This window comes from Scardinius erythrophthalmus, assembly GCF_964197995.2.
Source record: "Scardinius erythrophthalmus genome assembly, chromosome: 5".
Classification (NCBI taxonomy): Eukaryota; Metazoa; Chordata; class Actinopteri; order Cypriniformes; family Leuciscidae; genus Scardinius; species Scardinius erythrophthalmus.
The window spans coordinates 47,533,367-47,551,548 of NC_138225.1; the positions used below are offsets into that span (position 1 = coordinate 47,533,367).

General features: G+C 38.6%; 1 protein-coding gene across 1 annotated transcript in view; it reads left to right on the top strand.

Annotated features, from left to right (window-relative positions):
- Positions 1-1,815: 1,815 nt before the first annotated feature.
- tmem132e (transmembrane protein 132E) overlaps positions 1,816-18,182 on the top strand; it is a 99,304-nt gene continuing 82,937 nt past the window's right edge. The window contains 2 exon segments of the mRNA XM_081364674.1: positions 1,816-1,975; positions 2,949-3,876. Coding sequence (XP_081220800.1) covers positions 1,906-1,975; positions 2,949-3,876 — 998 coding nt within the window. The 5' untranslated portion in view covers positions 1,816-1,905.

Sequence of the window (18,182 nt, forward strand, 5' to 3'; positions counted from 1 at the left end):
ATATGCACACTTTCATAATGTGTGTACGGTGCATGTGGGTGGGGGATTTCTTTTCTAATGCTTATTGTTGTCACATTTTTTTTCTAAGAAAAATCTGCATGGATTATTTCCTAAAGCATTTGCCCCACTAGACAGATTATTTCAAAGGAAATGTACATGCTTGTGGGGAATTTCTTATTTTCCTTCCAGCATCTTGCATTTCCCACGAGTCCAAAAAAAGTGTGGGATTACAGAGAAAAAAATGACAGCATTGGCAAGTTATATTAAGGAGAGCAACTTTGACATTTCAAAGGCGTATTACACATGACGATTCCATTATCTCTCATAAGACTGCAGCTCAAAAGCTACAGAAAGCCCCCAGGATTGTATCGAGCCACAGTCATTGACCAACAGATGTGTATCCTGTTACTGAGTTCAGCAACAGCAGCCGCCACTCCACTACACCCAGAGGTCTATTAGTGGGGTTGGGAGGAGGGATCGGTGTGGGCTTTTGGTGTCACATTGTAGTCCCATATGTGCCTTCTCTTTGACACTGTGCAGAGTCTATGCAATGATGGACGTGATGTATTAGAATCTGTGACCTCTCATACTGTGTATCCCTGGGGGCACTGGAAGCACATAATCCGATGAAGCTATTGAAACCATATACATTAGACTGCCTGTGTCTGGAAAACTTGCACTTTGATGATTAATGTGTTTGTAATGGATTGGCTTTCAGAGGCATTAGCTCATCCCTTTAAGAGGTATTCATATCTGTTTCTACAGGCCGCAGCCACACCAAAAGTTGTTCAAACCTATGAGTGTGAGTGAAACCCAATCTTTGGGCTTTGAATGAGCACAATAATACACGTCAGAAATGTAATGGAGCAGAAGGGAACCTCTCTTGAAAGAAGTCTCAACAATGTCATTTGCTTCACAGAAAGTGGCACTCAAAATGTTGCATTCAAGCTGAGGAATGCATTGGTCAGAAATGTTTCTTAATGATATTTTGCTGCTCTTTGTGCAGACATTTTATTTGTTGTACTAGTAGGATAGCTTGGCACAGAGCATCATCCCACTTATTATAGTTTATTTCCTTCTTTGAGCTCTCGAGAACTCTCTGGGTGATTGGAAGGGCAGAGCACCCACCACCTTCCACCCCCATCCCCCATCCCCCATGTCCATTCAAATGTATCTTCCAGGGGCTGTTGGATGAGGAAAGGAGGAGAGCTAATTCGTCAATGATCTTCCCACTAATCCCCCACTCTTTGCCTGAAGGCGCTCAAGCTATGCATCCCTCCCCCAAACCCTGCCCCCCTAACAAATACACTCTCCCTCACACAGACACATTCAGAGTCTGCCTCGACACGTCTTGTGGGAGAAGATGAATGTAATAGGGTAGTTTGTAGTCTGCCACGCTGGTGTCCTGGGAGGAGTGCTTTTGCACTGGCTGTGAACGAGAGCTAAAGAGTTTATTACAGTTTTGGATGAGGTGTGGTGAGACAGGGCGGTGTCTAGGCTTTGTCTCGAGCTGTAAGAGGAGAACGGGATCTGCTAGGAGGAGTCACAATCAAACAGGAACTGCAGAGAATAGATGGAGTGAGCGAATGCTAGTGGGAACTCACTCCGATCATGCTGCAGGGCAGGAGGTGTCTTCGGAGCCTCTTTACAGGCACGAGTGATCAGTGGCTTTCAGATCTTTGAGCAGGTTCTGGATACAGTTGGATTACTACTGAGAGGATACTACTCGTGTGCTTTAAAGTTTGGAGACTTTGAGCAGGTTTTCAAAGCTTGAACTGAGCTTGATCTGCAGCTATCAATTTGTTTCTACAGTTTGGCTTCAGCTGCATGGATACTCTTTTTGTGTACCTGTGAAGTGATTCAAGTTGTGAAGTACCCAGTTTAAATGCAAAGCATTTGTGGAATATGGGACAATTTGTTGTTCAAGTGGATTTGCCATGGATTTTCTGTTCACTTCGCCTTGCCATTATGATAAGTAAGTTTTATCGTTCCCCTGATTTTAGAGAGCATGTTCCACATTTGAATAGAGTGCATGAGGATGAATTGAGTTCTCAAATGACATAAGTGTCTCCCTTTTCATGCAGTAACTCTACAACAGTGTTTTCTATAGCTTTTTTATTTGGTCAACTTTGCTTTGAATATTAGCAAAGTCCAAGTGTCTCTATCTCTCTCCAGTACATGCAGATTATGATCAGCGTATTGAAGTTGCTTAACAATCGATTGCGCATCTAGGCATCTCTTAGGAAGTTAATCTTAGGAGCCCAAGAGATAGAGATCAATGATGTCTTCTGTGTACAATATGTTATCAGACAAACTGTTGCAGGCTACTCAATATATCACCCCACTCCAAATCGTGATAATTTCTGTCAAGATCCATCCTCTCACTGAAGCCAATGTTTTCACTATATGAATTTATTGCTCATTATTTGAATTTCTACACCTGACTCATCCGAAACAGTTTGTTTAAAAACCTCTCTCTCTTGCATGCCGTTAATCAGCATCTATTGTCAGAGCCATCTGAGCTCTCGAGACATGAAAGAGAGAACAAGCATTCATTTGAAAAGCATTGTTTACTTTCTTGCAAAATGGAGAATATTTCCCTGCCACCAGCAGATACAGAAAATATCTTGAATTCCTTTCAATGCAATGAATACGCTTTTTATCAAGCCAACACGTCACTACTTGTCATTTTTTATTTGTTTTCCATCCAATAGCCACTTGCAGTGCTGTAACTCAAGGTTCGTCCCCTGTAAAGCTGTATGAAGTTGAGTGCCCACTTAAGGATTCAGTGTTAAACAGGAGCAGGATTCCATGAACTCTAGAGTTCCTAAATTCTTACATCTGCTCTACTGAGTTTGAAACTGTGTGTTAGCAATTTTGATTCTTGGCTACCACCAGATATTATCAGTGCATATTTAACAGTATTTCCTCTTGTTTTGTCTTTGCAGTTGCTGGTAAAGTTTCCCCTACCAGTTCCGATGCCCTCTTCAGCGTCCCTGTTCCTAGTACCACCTCCAGTCCACCAGAAGTTTACCTCCCTGCTAATTTTAAGATATCCAACACACAGTTGGCCTTCTTTCTCCAGGAGACCCGAGTTACATCATATGGAAGCCAACGTGGACACCCTCTTCAGCGCTCTGAAAGCTTTGTGGTCTTCCAGACCAAGGAACTGCCTGCAATCAACATCTCACTTGGGCCTTTCACCCAAGACCAGACATTGTCCAAAGACCTACTACAGCCGTCTAGTCCTTTGGATATTCCTGGAAGGCTGACGGTCAACTGGAAGGTCCGGGCCTTTATTGTACAGTCTAGAGTGTTTGCTAGTAACCCATTGGTTCAGGTGCTGTTCTATATTGCAGGACGGGACTGGGATGACTTCAAGATTCAGGACAAGCTTCCATGTGTGAGGCTGCATGCTTTTAGAGATGTTCGGGAGATCAAAACTTCCTGCAGGCTTCAAGGGAATCTGGCTCAATGCTTGGCCCAACTGGATCTCCCTTCCACATGGTTTAATGTTAATGTAGCACCATTGGGTCGCAGAAAGTCTTCAGGAACAGATGGGCTTGAGTTAAGTGGGGAGACCCTTCAAGTGGAGCTTTACTATACCCTACATGATCCAGACAGCAATGATGAGTGTGGAGAGAGCTACCCACGCCGGGGAGGGGCAACCAGAGGGGAGAGCTCATCCCAACAACCCCTTCTGCGTATTGGGAGCATCAGTTTGTATCAGCCCAGTCAGGAACAATTGGTGGTAGACAAACAGCTTGACACAAACCTCTTCTTGAGGTTACCAGAGAGGCCATTAAAGCCAGGAGAGATCCTCAACATATACCTGCTTTTGGTCCCAAATTCAACTGTGGAGCAGTTTACACTAAAGTAAGTCATTTTCTTATTGATATGTGTTTTGGGGTGGTCTATCAAGGATTCTGCTCAATAATAATCAAATTCTTAGCAAAATGGTCAAATTCTTAGCAAAATACCAAGTCAGGCTTTTTTCCTGTGTAATTGACTGTCTCAATGTCTGAATGTTCCAGAGAGCTAAAAAAAAAAAAAAAACTAATTAACTCACATTCCTTACAAGGTAAAAACTGATTTACAAAAGATGAGACACAAATCACAGAGGATCTAACTAAATCTCTAGTGAAGTGCCAGGCTTTAAGAGATTGTGAGAAGGATTCTGCTTTTCAAAGTAAAGACATAATGGGTATTAATTGACATCTGTTCAAATTAAATTTCTCATGAGCTTGACCCAGTTCTTGTTAAATTAGAGCCAAGGGGATATGAGGCATATTTCTCATCTGGCCTGTGTGTTTGAATTTTATTTCTCTTTGTCAATAGAATTGGAGGGTTAGGGTTCTTGTGTAGTAAAATTATTATTTAAATCCTTGAAGGCAGAGGAAAATGAGCCTTTTTCTCCTCAGATGAGAGAAATGGGAGGTAGGATATTAGCTGCTCTTTGAGGCATGACGAAGGAACGCTTCATAAACAGAGTCCTTCTAATTGTAATGGAAACTCACAGACTTCAATTTAGAAATTAACCACAAATTAATTAGGCTTCGATAACTCATTAACCCGAACAGGAGCAGACAGAGCTGTGGTGTAGCCTTAGCAGGTATAGTTCATTAAGTTTTATCTGACATAGTCTGAACTTTAGTCTGTGTGTCTACAGAGTGATTTGTAGTAGAGTTTGACAGTCCATTATGGGTCAAAAGATGTTGCAATCGGTACACTATATTATTGTTAAACTTTCTAGATCACCACTATATTGGATAACAAGAATGATAAATACATTTCATTGCTCTGTTAAAGTACTGTATGCACCAGCTCTCATGATAGTTCTCATTTTAAAGATTTTTTTTTTTTTAAGGTGAACTGTCATTTTTTTATGGTCTTGGTATTCTGACACCTAGTGGTGTGGATGCAAAATCACATTATGACCTATTCGTGTCAGATATGATTCATTTATTCGATGATTGAAAATTCCTGATAATAGGAAGGTTACTGAGACAAAGCAAGCTGTATTTGTCTGGTCATATGCTCTCAACCTATGTGTCCCAATGAGGCAAATGTAAAAATTAAAACAGAAAACTTTTATTTGGCTACATGATTTAAACTTTTCAAAGGTGCTGTTCATTACTTTTGGTAAAGCCTTTTTTAATTGAATATAATAAATTATAGAGCGGATAAAATAGAGGACTTATAAATTCATAAAATATGTCATATAGCCTTTCAAAGAAACCAGCTCAAATTACAGAGCAGATGTGGGCATTTCATCTGCAGTGATTTGTCCATATAGTGAGAGTACAGTGCTGCTTGCCACCACAAGCATCATGATCCATTTTCTGAACCTAATCCTCTTAATGTTATGGCATATGCATAGAATTATCCCTAGTTTGGAAATGAAATCTGGGAGAGTTATCTTCATACTGTGGCATCAACCTGATTGATATTTTAAAGAAGCAGTTGCCTAATTCTATTCCTTGTCACAAGGGAATGATTTAAGAACTTTTTTTCCAATCTAATATCTTCAGTGAAAGTTCATCTGCAGTAGTTGTTCAGTTTACTGTGATATTAAAATCCAAACAGTAAATCTCTCTGAACTCATACTTTTATGCACTTGTATTGGAGTTTTGTGTGGTCCAATATGGTGGCATTAAATCTCCGAGGAAAAGCTGAAGAGCAATAAAAGCTCAGGCCAAAAGAAAGGAGATGAAAGTCAGAAGTTGAAAGCTCTGAGCCAGTCAACTCAATGGGAGGTGAATTAAACTGTGCTGGGAGCCAAAAGTTAAGGGATACCAACAAAAAAGGCTATTAAAGATGTGATAAAGGAAGTCTTTAAATATGAATTAAGCTCAGATGAAGTCGCCCCCGACTTCACATTCCTTCCCACCATCAGGTTCCTTTCATTTTTTGCACATTATAAGGCATTCTACTGTTTTCATTTGTTATTTATAGAGATTGCATCTTAAAGGAATTAATCATGGAGAAATATTACCTTTTGAATCAACAGTGTCAACCCGCTAGTCATCAGTAGAGTAAGAATTAGGTCTACTGCCTCGCCATTGGAGAATGATCATGAAAAACCGTGTGTTGTACATGTAACAACTGAAACAAATTCCAATATTTGGGTCTGCCAGGGGGCTACTTCAGAGCTGTTGAGGCAATACAAGATTGTTGCGAGTATCTTATTAGCATTTCAATGTCTTTTAAATTAAATTGGCTACATTAGTACGTGTACAATTGGTTTCTAGCAATTCAGGCAAACAGCTGTTGTGAGGAAAAAGCCAGTGGCACCATTCAATCATTTGGCTACCCAGGAGGTCACAAAACTGTTCTAAATAAAATGTTTTCAAGCTGAAAGCTGAGCTGTTAAATTGTACAAAGACAGAATAGTTTAATTGTCCTGTTAAATTTTTTCAGTTCTCTGACCAAAATCAATATATGTTTAGTTAGTGGTTATTAATATTGGTGTGAAACAATGGATATGAATCATGTTCTGAAGAACTGTTGCTATTATTTATTTATTTATTTTTCTTTGAAAAGGGGCCATATTTAGGGACCAGAATAACTTAGAAATGTGGAGGTGAGACCCATGGACTTGGACCAGTAAGCAACCTCCCTAAATCCTTAGTAATCACCAAGCAGCACCATAGCAACAACCCAAAATAGCCTAGAAACTGCATAGCAACATGATAAAAAATAAAATAAAATAAAACATTCCAAACACCTTACCGCAACTGTAGCCTTGTGGTGGTGAGATTGCACTTTTTATTCAGAAAATGTGTAAATCAATTTTTGATCAGTATTTGCAATCCCTCATTTTATTAGTTTGGGACCTTTTTTGACCACCCATGAAAACAAATTGCATCCACATATCACACTGAGATTTGGTCAGCAAACAGTGAAGAAATAATGGAAAAAATATGCTGTTTTCAACACTTCATACCAACTAAATGGTTCAAAGTAAATCACCCAACTCAGTCATCCTTTGCATACAAATACTGTACGTCATATTTGATACAGTAACTGTTTTTTTGTTGTTGTTGTTTTTTTGTAGTATTTTAATCTCAGCCAGACTGCAATTCAAATAAATTGGTTTCTCTTGTAATATATTTTAAAATGGTATTTATTGCTAAATTTTCAGCATTATTACTTCAGTCTTCACTGTTATCTCACCTCTTAGAGACTTCATACGTTATTTTCAAGAAATGACGTCCGTTGTCTGAGTATGTCAGAAATAATGGAGATGTTAACATTTGTGTATCGCAGCAACCTAATGAGAGGACAGTGACCGCATGTTTAAAGTATTGCTCACATCCATCTATGACAAGATAAATGATAATATGAGAGATGACAGTAACTTTTCAAGGTACACTTGCCATTAGACAACAGAACGGCTGCAAGATGCAGAACAATCCCTGAGTTGTCTTGATGTTTGTTGAAGAGGGCAAAGGTTATAAAAGCACAAATACACTCCAATTACTCTGAGAGAAAAAAAAAACACTACATTGCCTGAAGGTTGTGTATCGTCACCCTGTGTCCAATAGCTCATTGTGTTCAGTGAGCCCTAGTCTCAAGTCTGATTGGGTGACTCAACAGAGTGTCACCTCAACGCTCCTATGCTCTGGTGGTCAGCCACATCTGGCCACGTCACACTCGCTCTCATCATGCACCCACAATGCCCTATTCCAAGCCTCGCTGACATTGGCCACTGCTGACTGCCCCCGTGTTCTCAGATCTTTATAGCCATCACTTTGTTTTTTACTTCTGCCATAAAATTGTTTAATTAAACGCACCACCTGTGCGAGTATTTACCTCAAGCTTGTAGGGTTTTTTTGTGCCTTGTGAGGAAAACATTTAGCAACAGATAATTAGTGTCGGGGAAGTGAGTCTGCTACACATAATTTAAAGCAGTTAAGCAACAAGCAACTACAACTAATGGCAACTAATGTTAACTACATTACAAGCTGTTAGCCACTATATTGAAGCTATTTAAACAAGCAATATATTCTAGTATTTCATTATTTATTCTGTTTATACCTTTTATATAATACAGTTAATCTGGCTCAAAAAGAGTGAGGGTTTTTGTAATAAATGAATGAATCTTGCAAGTATTAAACTTGATCAGATAATTTGACCCCAAATACAACATATAATGCAAACGGGACGAAAAGCTGCTTTTGATTTGGCATTCAAATTAAAATTCACCCTCTCATCTTCATGTTATAGGTCTGTATGTGCTATATGTTCCATGTGCTAGTTCTTGGCCTTTTTTTGTTATGGCTGTATGTTGGTGGATTTCCTCAATTCTGTTCCTCATGTTCTGCTTTTATTTTTGTATTTTTTGTTATTTCGCCATTATACCTCATTTGCATGTGGATCCAGATTTCCCTCGCCTCTGAGTTCACTCTACATTACAGTATGTTTCAATTAACCTTTTGGCCTTGTAATGTTTGTTCAAGGCCATAATCAACAGACTTCTTTGTGGCCTTCTCCAATCATTTAGTTTAAACCTCGCCCCTTTACAAACAAGTTTGAGTGCAACGCCCACATTTCAAAGTGACAGATAGAAACAAGTCCCCGCCCAATATTTCAATAATCTGTTACACTCAGATGTAGCTATGTCACAAAACGGAAGAAAATATTCATATTTCATTGCGACTTTAAAAATGACACAATGTATGGACTCAAATTGGTAAATCATTTCTTTTTGATCCAAACAAACCGATACACTAAAAAGAATCAGACTTTCTACACATGAGAGAGAGGATGTTTTGTTATAACATGCCAGCCCGTTCTCATCCTAGGGCGTCATGTATTTACGCTTTTGACATTTCGTCTACATCAAACGCACATGGCACTCTTTAGCGTCAATATGAGATGCAGATAGAAATGGGCCAGAAGGCGCAACCCTAACCCTACACCAGACCTAAACCTACCCATAACCGAACAAAGCTCTGTGCGTCTCATATTGACGCTAAAGGGTGCCATATGCGTTCAATGTCGACGAAATGTCAAAAGCGTCAGTATATGACGCCCAAGGATGAGAATGCGTTGAACATGCCTCATTTTGCTCGTAAGTAATGCTTTGTTCGCAATGAGACTAGGTTGTAGTGTTTTGACAGAACGTCAAATATACGACGAGCCATAAACTACATTATTGGAAAGATAATGAAGAAATACATTTTTGCCTGTAAGGTCTTTTTTGCCTTTGTTAAAGATATTGAACTTTTTAAATGGTGGCTGTAACATTTCGGAACTGCTAATCGGCTTTTTGAAACGTGACACAACATTTATTATACCCGAAGGAGAAAGGTCTCTTGTTCTCTCCCGTGCCTATTATACTTCAGAAGATAAATCGAAGCACTAAAACAGACAGATTTCAATCAACTGCAGTCATTATCCTTTCATTTTACATACTTGAGTAAATGCAGTGTCCCACTACTTGCATCTCGGCAAACTCACACCGATTCGACACACAAGTTCAGGCACGTTTACTTAGCTTTTCTTTTATATCATACCAAGTCCTTTTGATTTACAGTATTTCACACATAAAATTGCTCAATGACCTTAAAGGTTTGTTAACTTAAGCAAGAATGTTTCAAGACCTTAATGTTTGTTATTCTAATGCAGTCTGTGGAGAAATAAATTGAGAGCTTTGCTCAAATAGAACTTGTATAAAGCAACGCAACTACTGTCACCTGAGGATGCCACTTAATTTTATGTTTGGAATAGCAGTATTGGCAAAACAGTACAGTTCACTTGCCAAGTTCTTTTGCTCATAAAACATGTCCGTCTGTGCCGCCAAGGATTATATCATTACAGCAAATTGGTCATGCAGCACCATTCTGTCAAAGTCAATTGAAATCTTATTGCGCTACATTTATAACATTTTCTTCCCCGCTTGGTTAAGCCTGACCAAGATAGAAGCTAAACGCTTCTCACGACACCAACCAACATATGTTTTACTGTTGTGATATGCAGAAACAGATTTTTAAATTGACATACAAATGCATCATAGTCACAGAACAGAGATACAGTTTCTCTTTTCCCTGATACAATTTCAAATACATAACCACAGACTTGAATACTAGCTTCATCCAGTGTTTTTTATTTGTTTGTTTTTTAGTAGTGTACTTTACTATGGAGGCTGGTTTTCGCCACAGAATAAAACAATTTAAAAGATAATTGCGACAGGCTTTATTTCTCACAATTGCGAGTTTATATGTTGCAATTTTGACTTATTTTCTAACAATTGTGAGATATAAACTTGCAATTGCAAGTTATAAAGTCCAATGAGGAAAAAAAAGACAGAATTTCTTTCTCAGAATTGCGAGTTTATATCTCACAATTCGGACTTTATAACTCGCAATTGCATGTTATAAAGTCAAAAACAAGCTTCCATACTAGTTTACGCAGTTATATACTTTGAATGTGACCAACAGAAAATTCTTCACTGCATGTGCGTATATACTGCAATCAAGCTGTTATTCTGACTACACTACCTAATGAATAATTAGTTCATCTGTCATGATGTTGACACTACACAAATCCATTATTGTATTGCCAACCATTTTTATTATTTCACTATCACTTTTGTCAGCCCTAAAGGAATTCATCTCATATGTGGTGTATTCTGACAACGTGCTGTGTTGTAAAACTTGATCTTTTCCCAGTTTATTATCCAGAGGCAACTATAACTAAGGTTGACTTCCCAGAAAAGTGTAAACACAATCAAAACTCTGTTTGTCATTGCACTTGGGGTTTTGCATTGTGTCCTTGAAATCCACAAGACTGTAGGATGTCCTATTTGATATTTTAGGTTTCAGTAGGGTGCTCATAAGCACCCAACTTATGTGCCCTTGATGTATCTTTTTGCTGATGCTGGCTCCACAGAGGACTTCCACTGCTGCATTAATGCACCAAAGTGTGACCACAAGAACTTAGGGTGGCATTTGGGACAGGCCCTAACACAGTGTCCTAACCAGACGTGATGCATTGCTGTGACATATGATATCTTTAATAATCAGAGTTTTTCATCTAACCAGCCGTGACAGCGATACGTGACAATTCTGTTTTAGAAATGGTTTCTATCTCTGTGACGTTGCCGCTGGAACAACAACATACAAAGTATGAAAATTATAATCTCAGGTGCTGGTTATGTGCTTTACTTAATGTTTCAAGAATTTAATGTGAGTTTGAATATCATGTTGTGTGACCTTTACAGACAAATACTGTAAGCGACAATGGATAATTCACCTCAGATCTTGAAAATAAGAACATTTAACCTGTCAACTTAAGTTGAACAAACAAGCGTATTCTATGACAAAGACTGTCACTCAGTGTGTATATTTAATCATTTAAAAATGTTGTAATATTCATGGATTTGATTATGTACATATACATTTTATTAAGAGTGCTGTGGGCTTGCAGAGAGACTCCGCCCACATGATCTTCTGATTGGCTGTGATTATTTTTTTTTTTTTTTTTTCGCATCACATCTGGTGTCGATAGTATTGCATCACATCTGGTTAGGGCATGGTGTAAAAGTGCAGTCATATTTACCGTTTCTCTCCTAATTTTCGCTGGCAATATCCAGTCATTCCAGTAGCAATCCATTTGATCGGGGGTTTCGGCTTAGGACAGAAAACTTTCCCTTGCAGGTTTTGCTCGTATTGCTGGTCAAACAAATTTGTTGTGGTGAACAACAGAAAGCTGCTTAGTTTCAAAATAACTATTGTGTAGACAGAGCTTCATATAGCACTACACTATTGACAATAGACAATGGACTTTTTTTGCGCAAGTTTTTAATGTTATTTATATGCCTATGTGGTGTTTTTAATATGGTTTCATACAAACCATGTGCAAATTCATAAGTCAACACAGTTGCTGATTATTTTTTGTAAAACTGCAGTGAACCAAAGACAGTCTTATTTGAAATCGCTGGTGTTTCTGACGTCACAAACTACCTTGTAACCAATCACGTCAACGTGTGATCATCAACAAGTGAATCTCTGAGCTGGTGTGAGTGAGTGGAGGCGGGGCTAATTTGCATATTCATAGAACTGCGTATACTGAATGAGGCAAGGAGTTACATTCAAGCTATTTTAAGACATGAAGAAAACAAATTCAAGGAAAAAAACGCTTGGTGATCAAAGATGAGTTGTAAGGGATACAATTATTGACTACAGGGGACTACACTTAGTTATACACTTAGGACTACACAACACATGTACCTGATTAACCTCTCCTTTAAGCCTGACTTTGACCGACTAGTCAAACAGTCATGCATTGTTTTATGTGTAGCTTCTCAATCAATCAGTCATGTTAAAAGACAAATGAAAATCCGTCTGTGCAACCATCTGGGAAAAACAAACTTCTACATTAGTGGTTTACCAAAGTGTATGGTTCATTTTTATCCACATTTTAAGACTGCCTATCATATTAAAGTCCTCTGCTCCCAGCAGAGAAGGGAGGATACTTTCCCCTCCCACTCCTGATAGTTGCTCAACATCATCTACTATTACCGCAGCGAGAGGGACTCTTGAGTACAATAGGCAGTTTCAACCATTTACTGTATGCCTGAGCATTTTCTATCGACTCGTTTCTTAGGCTCCCTGAAGCTATTTCATTTTCATGTTTTTGATCTTGCGTTTTTGTACAGATCAATAAAAAACTCTGAAGAAGCCTTCTAAGCCCCCAAACCCACCTTCTTGCAAGCTCTCGCACCAAAAGAAGCGGTGAAAAAGCACTGTGCCTCCCATGTCTTTACAACAATTGTTTTTCTTCAGTATCTCAGTAGGATCCGAGGCGCAAATTTTTGGGTGCTATTACAAAATTCTTCGACATTTTATCACCTATTTAAACTCATTTTGCTGTCACACAAATGACATAAAATTGTGCTTATAATTTCTCCTCTATTCCATGGCACTGTTCTGTTGACACAAAAAATAGAATGAAATGGCATGATGAGAAGGCCGCTGGCTGACACTAAAATTGATTCCAGTGCGCACATGCTATGCTTCGCAGTGCCAAGAAGGATTGCCCATTGGCTGAGTGTCCAAATCATTATGTGTTCCGGCAAATAGATCTTTTATGTATATTAGACTAATATACACTCTGTGCATCATGTCAGTGTGCACTGGTGTGTGTGTGTGTGGGGGTATATGCTTAGATCAGACGGGGGTGGCTGCATGCTAAAGCCTGACATTATAAATGCATTTTACCTCCAAGTGTTGGCACGGAGAATAAATACAAATGCAAATATATTGAGATTTCCTGTTCCAAGCCTGTGCTGATGACTCTCTTGAACTTGGCGTGTTAGAAACGCCTGCGTGATAAATGCTCTCTGCTGTCCACTATTGATGGATGTCATTGAGCCGAGATGGCTGGATATCCATACGTGTCTCTGAACTGGTCAGTATTATTCAGTTATCAGAGACTGAAAGGTCACATATTTTTTGCATTCTGCTGTAGTGCTTGTCGAAAGGGCATGTTTATTAGAAAGCCTGTGGTAGGTGTTCGCTTAAGTTCGCTTAAGAAAAGATCACTTCGTTTTTTTCCGGGAATTACCGCATGGTGTTACTCTACACCAAGCCATATCAGCTGGTAATTGTAGCACTGCAGGATATTTATTTCCATGATTAAATTCATTATGACTCATCGCAGGCCCACACGAAAGCTGTTCCCGTGAATTTCGCAGAATTAGGATGCAAATCATTCAATGCTCTCTACATCGCCCTCCTTTTCTGTTTGTTTAGTACATAATGTAACATATTTAATTATGCTTATTTCTACTTATAGACTTTGATCAGGACACCATTTGATGTGAATGAAAACAAGACAGTTGCACATGCAAATACAGACTTTTCAGTGGGTAGTACAGTCTAAAGGTCCTTGGTTAGATATTAATCAATATCCCATCAACGCGGACTAAAGTAAGACCAGTTGCTGTACTTCTGTCCTGGACAGCCTTGCTTGCATTCAAGATTAAATAATTATGGCATCTATCCTGATAGATAGACAAGAGCGGTGCATACTGATTTTAAATCCATTCCACAGATTTTCCTCAAAATTATGCTTTATGTCAATAGCCAGATAATTTTACATAAGCACTTAAACATTGCACATCTGGAGTTGCTCAGTATTGATCTCCGTCAATGCAGCCGGAATATACACGCAGCCAATGGGAATGCAACAAAGTCTTTCTCAGATCATGAACTTTCTTCCTGTAAAGTGTTTGTTTTGTGCCACATAGTTTTGGTGAATGTTGCTCATTATTACTTTTCCGCTTAGACAAGTAAGAAAGCATGGCATATAGAATACACAAAATGTATATAAATGTAACTATATGCATTTCTAAAGTGTTTCTTTTTCCAGTCATCCTCCGAAGTGCCCGAAAAAAAAGAAAAAAAAGCACTTCAAATGCTCCCTGACTCCAACTAAAATCCCCCGAGTAAAGTCAGGCTATTTCCACCGCTGGAGAGACATGATTGTACAGTTGCTATATGTGATAGGGTAGTGAAGGTTTCTAATTTGGATGAGATTACAGTGACGATACCATGTGCTGTTGCATTGTCTGTTGGTGTTGTGAGTATCAGTTTAAACTGCAGACAGTGAATGAAACTAAAAGGGAAGTAATTGGAGTACATTACAGTAATTACACTGACACTGACATACTGTCCTGCAGTCTGAACAACTCAGGTCCTTACTCTCTCTGTGTCCTCAACACACACACACACACACACACGCACACAATCCTCAGGGTGGTTCGCCTGGGGCCCAGAGATAAGGTAGTCTTATGTGCAGCTGTATTAACAAAAGAGTCAGGTCTGACACCGGGCTCTGGGAGCCACTGCATGTCCTCTCATATACACTGTGTTGGAGAACAGACGTGCCTGGGCCTCCTGCGAATCATGGATTAGCATCCCGCTTTATCTGGCTGCGTTTAGGAAGATTTATATAAAAATATTTTTTTAAATATAAAATAATAATAAATATTACATTAACACTTTACAATAAGGTTCATTAGTTAACTAAGAATGAACAATACTTCTACAGCATTAATTAATCTTAGTTAATATTAATTTCAGTATTCACTAATACATTATTATAATCAAAGGTTGTGTTTGTTAACATTTGTTAATGCACTTTGGACTAACATGGATAAACAATGAACAGCTGCATTTTTATGAACTAACATTAAATAAAGATGAATAAATACTGTAACAAATGTATTGATCATTGTTAGTTCATGTTAGTTAATACATTAACTAATGTTAACTAATGAACCTTACATTTACATTTAGTCATTTAGCAGACGCCTTTGTCCAAAGCAACTTGCAAATGAGGACGTTACCTTATTGTAACGTGTTTCCAATATTACTGACTAACCTAAACTCAAACCCTGAAAGACAATTTTTGAATTACAATAAAAAAATATTTTAAGGCATAATGACACTTGTAGATGTGTCACCACGTACAACGCAGCTCTGACTAACTTAATGCATCATATTTCAATTTAATATTTTTTTTTATATTTTTCAATTGAGGTTATCCTCAAATGTCTTCCAAATATTTGTTCCACTGTACAGTTATTAAACGCAAAGACACACTTTTACACATGCAGAAATAAAAGCTTTTGTAAACATGTCGAAAAGCATTTATATATGGTTATATATATATATATATATATATATATATATATATATATATATATATATATATATATATATATATATATATATATATTAGGCTATTCTTTACGTTTCAGATTCATATTCAGCAGCAGAGTCAACGATGAGGTTCAGAGACAGTGATGCCTAAGGCCTTGTCCACTAATACATTTTCGTTTAAAAAAACGCATCGTTTTCTCTCCATTTTGGCCATCTGTTCGTACTGAGACGGCGTTTTTATTAATGAAAACTACACTTTATGAAAATGCTGTTTTCAAGTTGTAGTGTGGACTGTCAAAATGGAGGTATTTAAAAACGATGATGTAAGTTTAATAACCTATAGATATTCATGTTTATACCGGTATTGTGCCTGTTATGTGCTATTCACTTCTTTTAAAATATGTTCCTTTGTACACTCTTCACATCACAGTCCTGCAAATATGACAGAAAATGTACTTGCATTTGCTGTCCTGCGACAAAACATAAGAGCAGTTGCGTTTTAGACCAAACATATGGTGAGTGAGTGCGACCTGGACGCATCAGTGAATGCCGAGATATTTTGTTGAATAAAATTATCCTGCCAGAAGAATTGCGCGATAACTTCATCATTTATTTTACCGTCTGTTCACGAATGCGCAGTCAGGTGAATTTGCCGTTTTCAGACGTTTCATTGTGGATGAAAAACCTCTGGAAAACATTTGAAAACGCTAGTAAACGGAGAGCGTTTTTAAACGAAAAAACGCCGGTTTCAAATGTATCCGGATTAATGTAGACGTAGCCTATATCTGCAGCAAACAAGCTTTCAAACTGACTCTTTATCACATGGGTGTATTAATCGCAAGCTACAAACGATCCACACTGCCTCAGTGCAAATCAAGAAATGCTGTTGTTATAAAACAAGTGCTGAATTTCTCACACTCATGCGGTAACCACTATCCAGCTTTGCTGGAGCATGAGGGTTGTGTCCAGTCCTCTGGGATCTGATGGATGAGATGTGATGGATGAGACCCCTCATGCTCACAGCTCCCCTGTAGCTACAGCACTGCAGACGCCACACTTCACAGACGCTGCCTCTCACACTTCACTTTCATTTCTTCGCTTTTTCATCTTTTCCTGCTCATTTTCAAGGGGCACGTACATTTGCCTAAGAGGCCTCTCACTGTGACATAAATGAATTTCGCAATTAAACGGGCATACAGGAAATATTATGATCGTTGTAATTCAGCATCTCACGTTGTGGGGTGCTGAGAAATCTAATCACACCAATTTAAGGTGGAAAGATTAGAGGAACAATTGGTTTATTTTGGCTTTTCATTTTTGTAACTATAACGCATAGAAATGCTTCTGTTTCCTGCACAAAAGATGAAAGTGATTTCTTTCTTCATTTCTTTTTCCCTGATAGAAATAAGTATGTGAACATGTATCCAAACAGTTCAGTACTTCATGTTTTATCAACAAAGTTCGGAAGGAGCACGTTCAAATGATCTATCCAATCAGCATGAGAGGAGGCCAATAAATATGTAGTCGACTCACCTATGTTCCTCGACAGTTTTTTCTGCATCCTTCCACCACCCCGTCTCCTCACACCTCACCTGGTTAATATGCTAACCAGAGATAAAGGGGGAATACTCTGGGTTCGGGCCACATTTGCAATGCCTCATTTTGACCCGAAACTCATTTAAAAAAAAATAAAAAAAAAATCGGAGGGGTCCAAGACCTTAGGAATTATGTCGCACTTGAACCATGAATAAACACAAAAAATGTACTGGATTCGAGGAGTTTATGTAGCCTGACTATGTCAGACTTCGTACTTCGGCTCAATTTCAGTTCGCTTCTGTACTCAGTCTGAGATAGCAACCTTTCTCCCCGTTTTCCTCCGGCCTCAAAACAGCCGGCCAATCAACGAACAGAGGGCGGGCTGAGAGCCGTGACGTAGATGCTGATTGTACTGTGGATGCGTAGATTTACTTCACATAAACTGCAAAAGTCGTTCACAGCCATGTTCACTCCGGTATTCCGCTCGATGGTTTTGTTTTCGATGTGTTTACAGTGGAAGTTAGATGCGGCTGAGCCTGCGCATAACACACGTCATAACCAAACGTTATGTGATTGGCTTACGGGTAACCAATGATTTTAAACTTTAGACAAGTGCCCCCCCCGCGAGAAAGAAAACGCTTTTCAATTATGCCCTTCCAGACTCTGTCTACGAAGCAAAGCGAAGTAGCAGAGTTTGGTATTACAAGGCTAGAGTTTATGTGGTTGTAATAAAAGAAGTAACAAATCCTTCCCTCGCGGGTCAATTTGGCCCCCTTAGGAATGAATGGAATGCGAGGAATACTTTCAGTATACATAGATAAACCAAAAACATGCTCAAAACTCAAACTAAAAATCCTAAAACTTTACATGTGGATCTGAATGCATACTCAAAAGAAAAAAATAAGAATTGACTTTAGGACCCTGCGGAACAGCTCATTTGCGCCATACAAGGCCATCTAGTGGCAAGAGTCA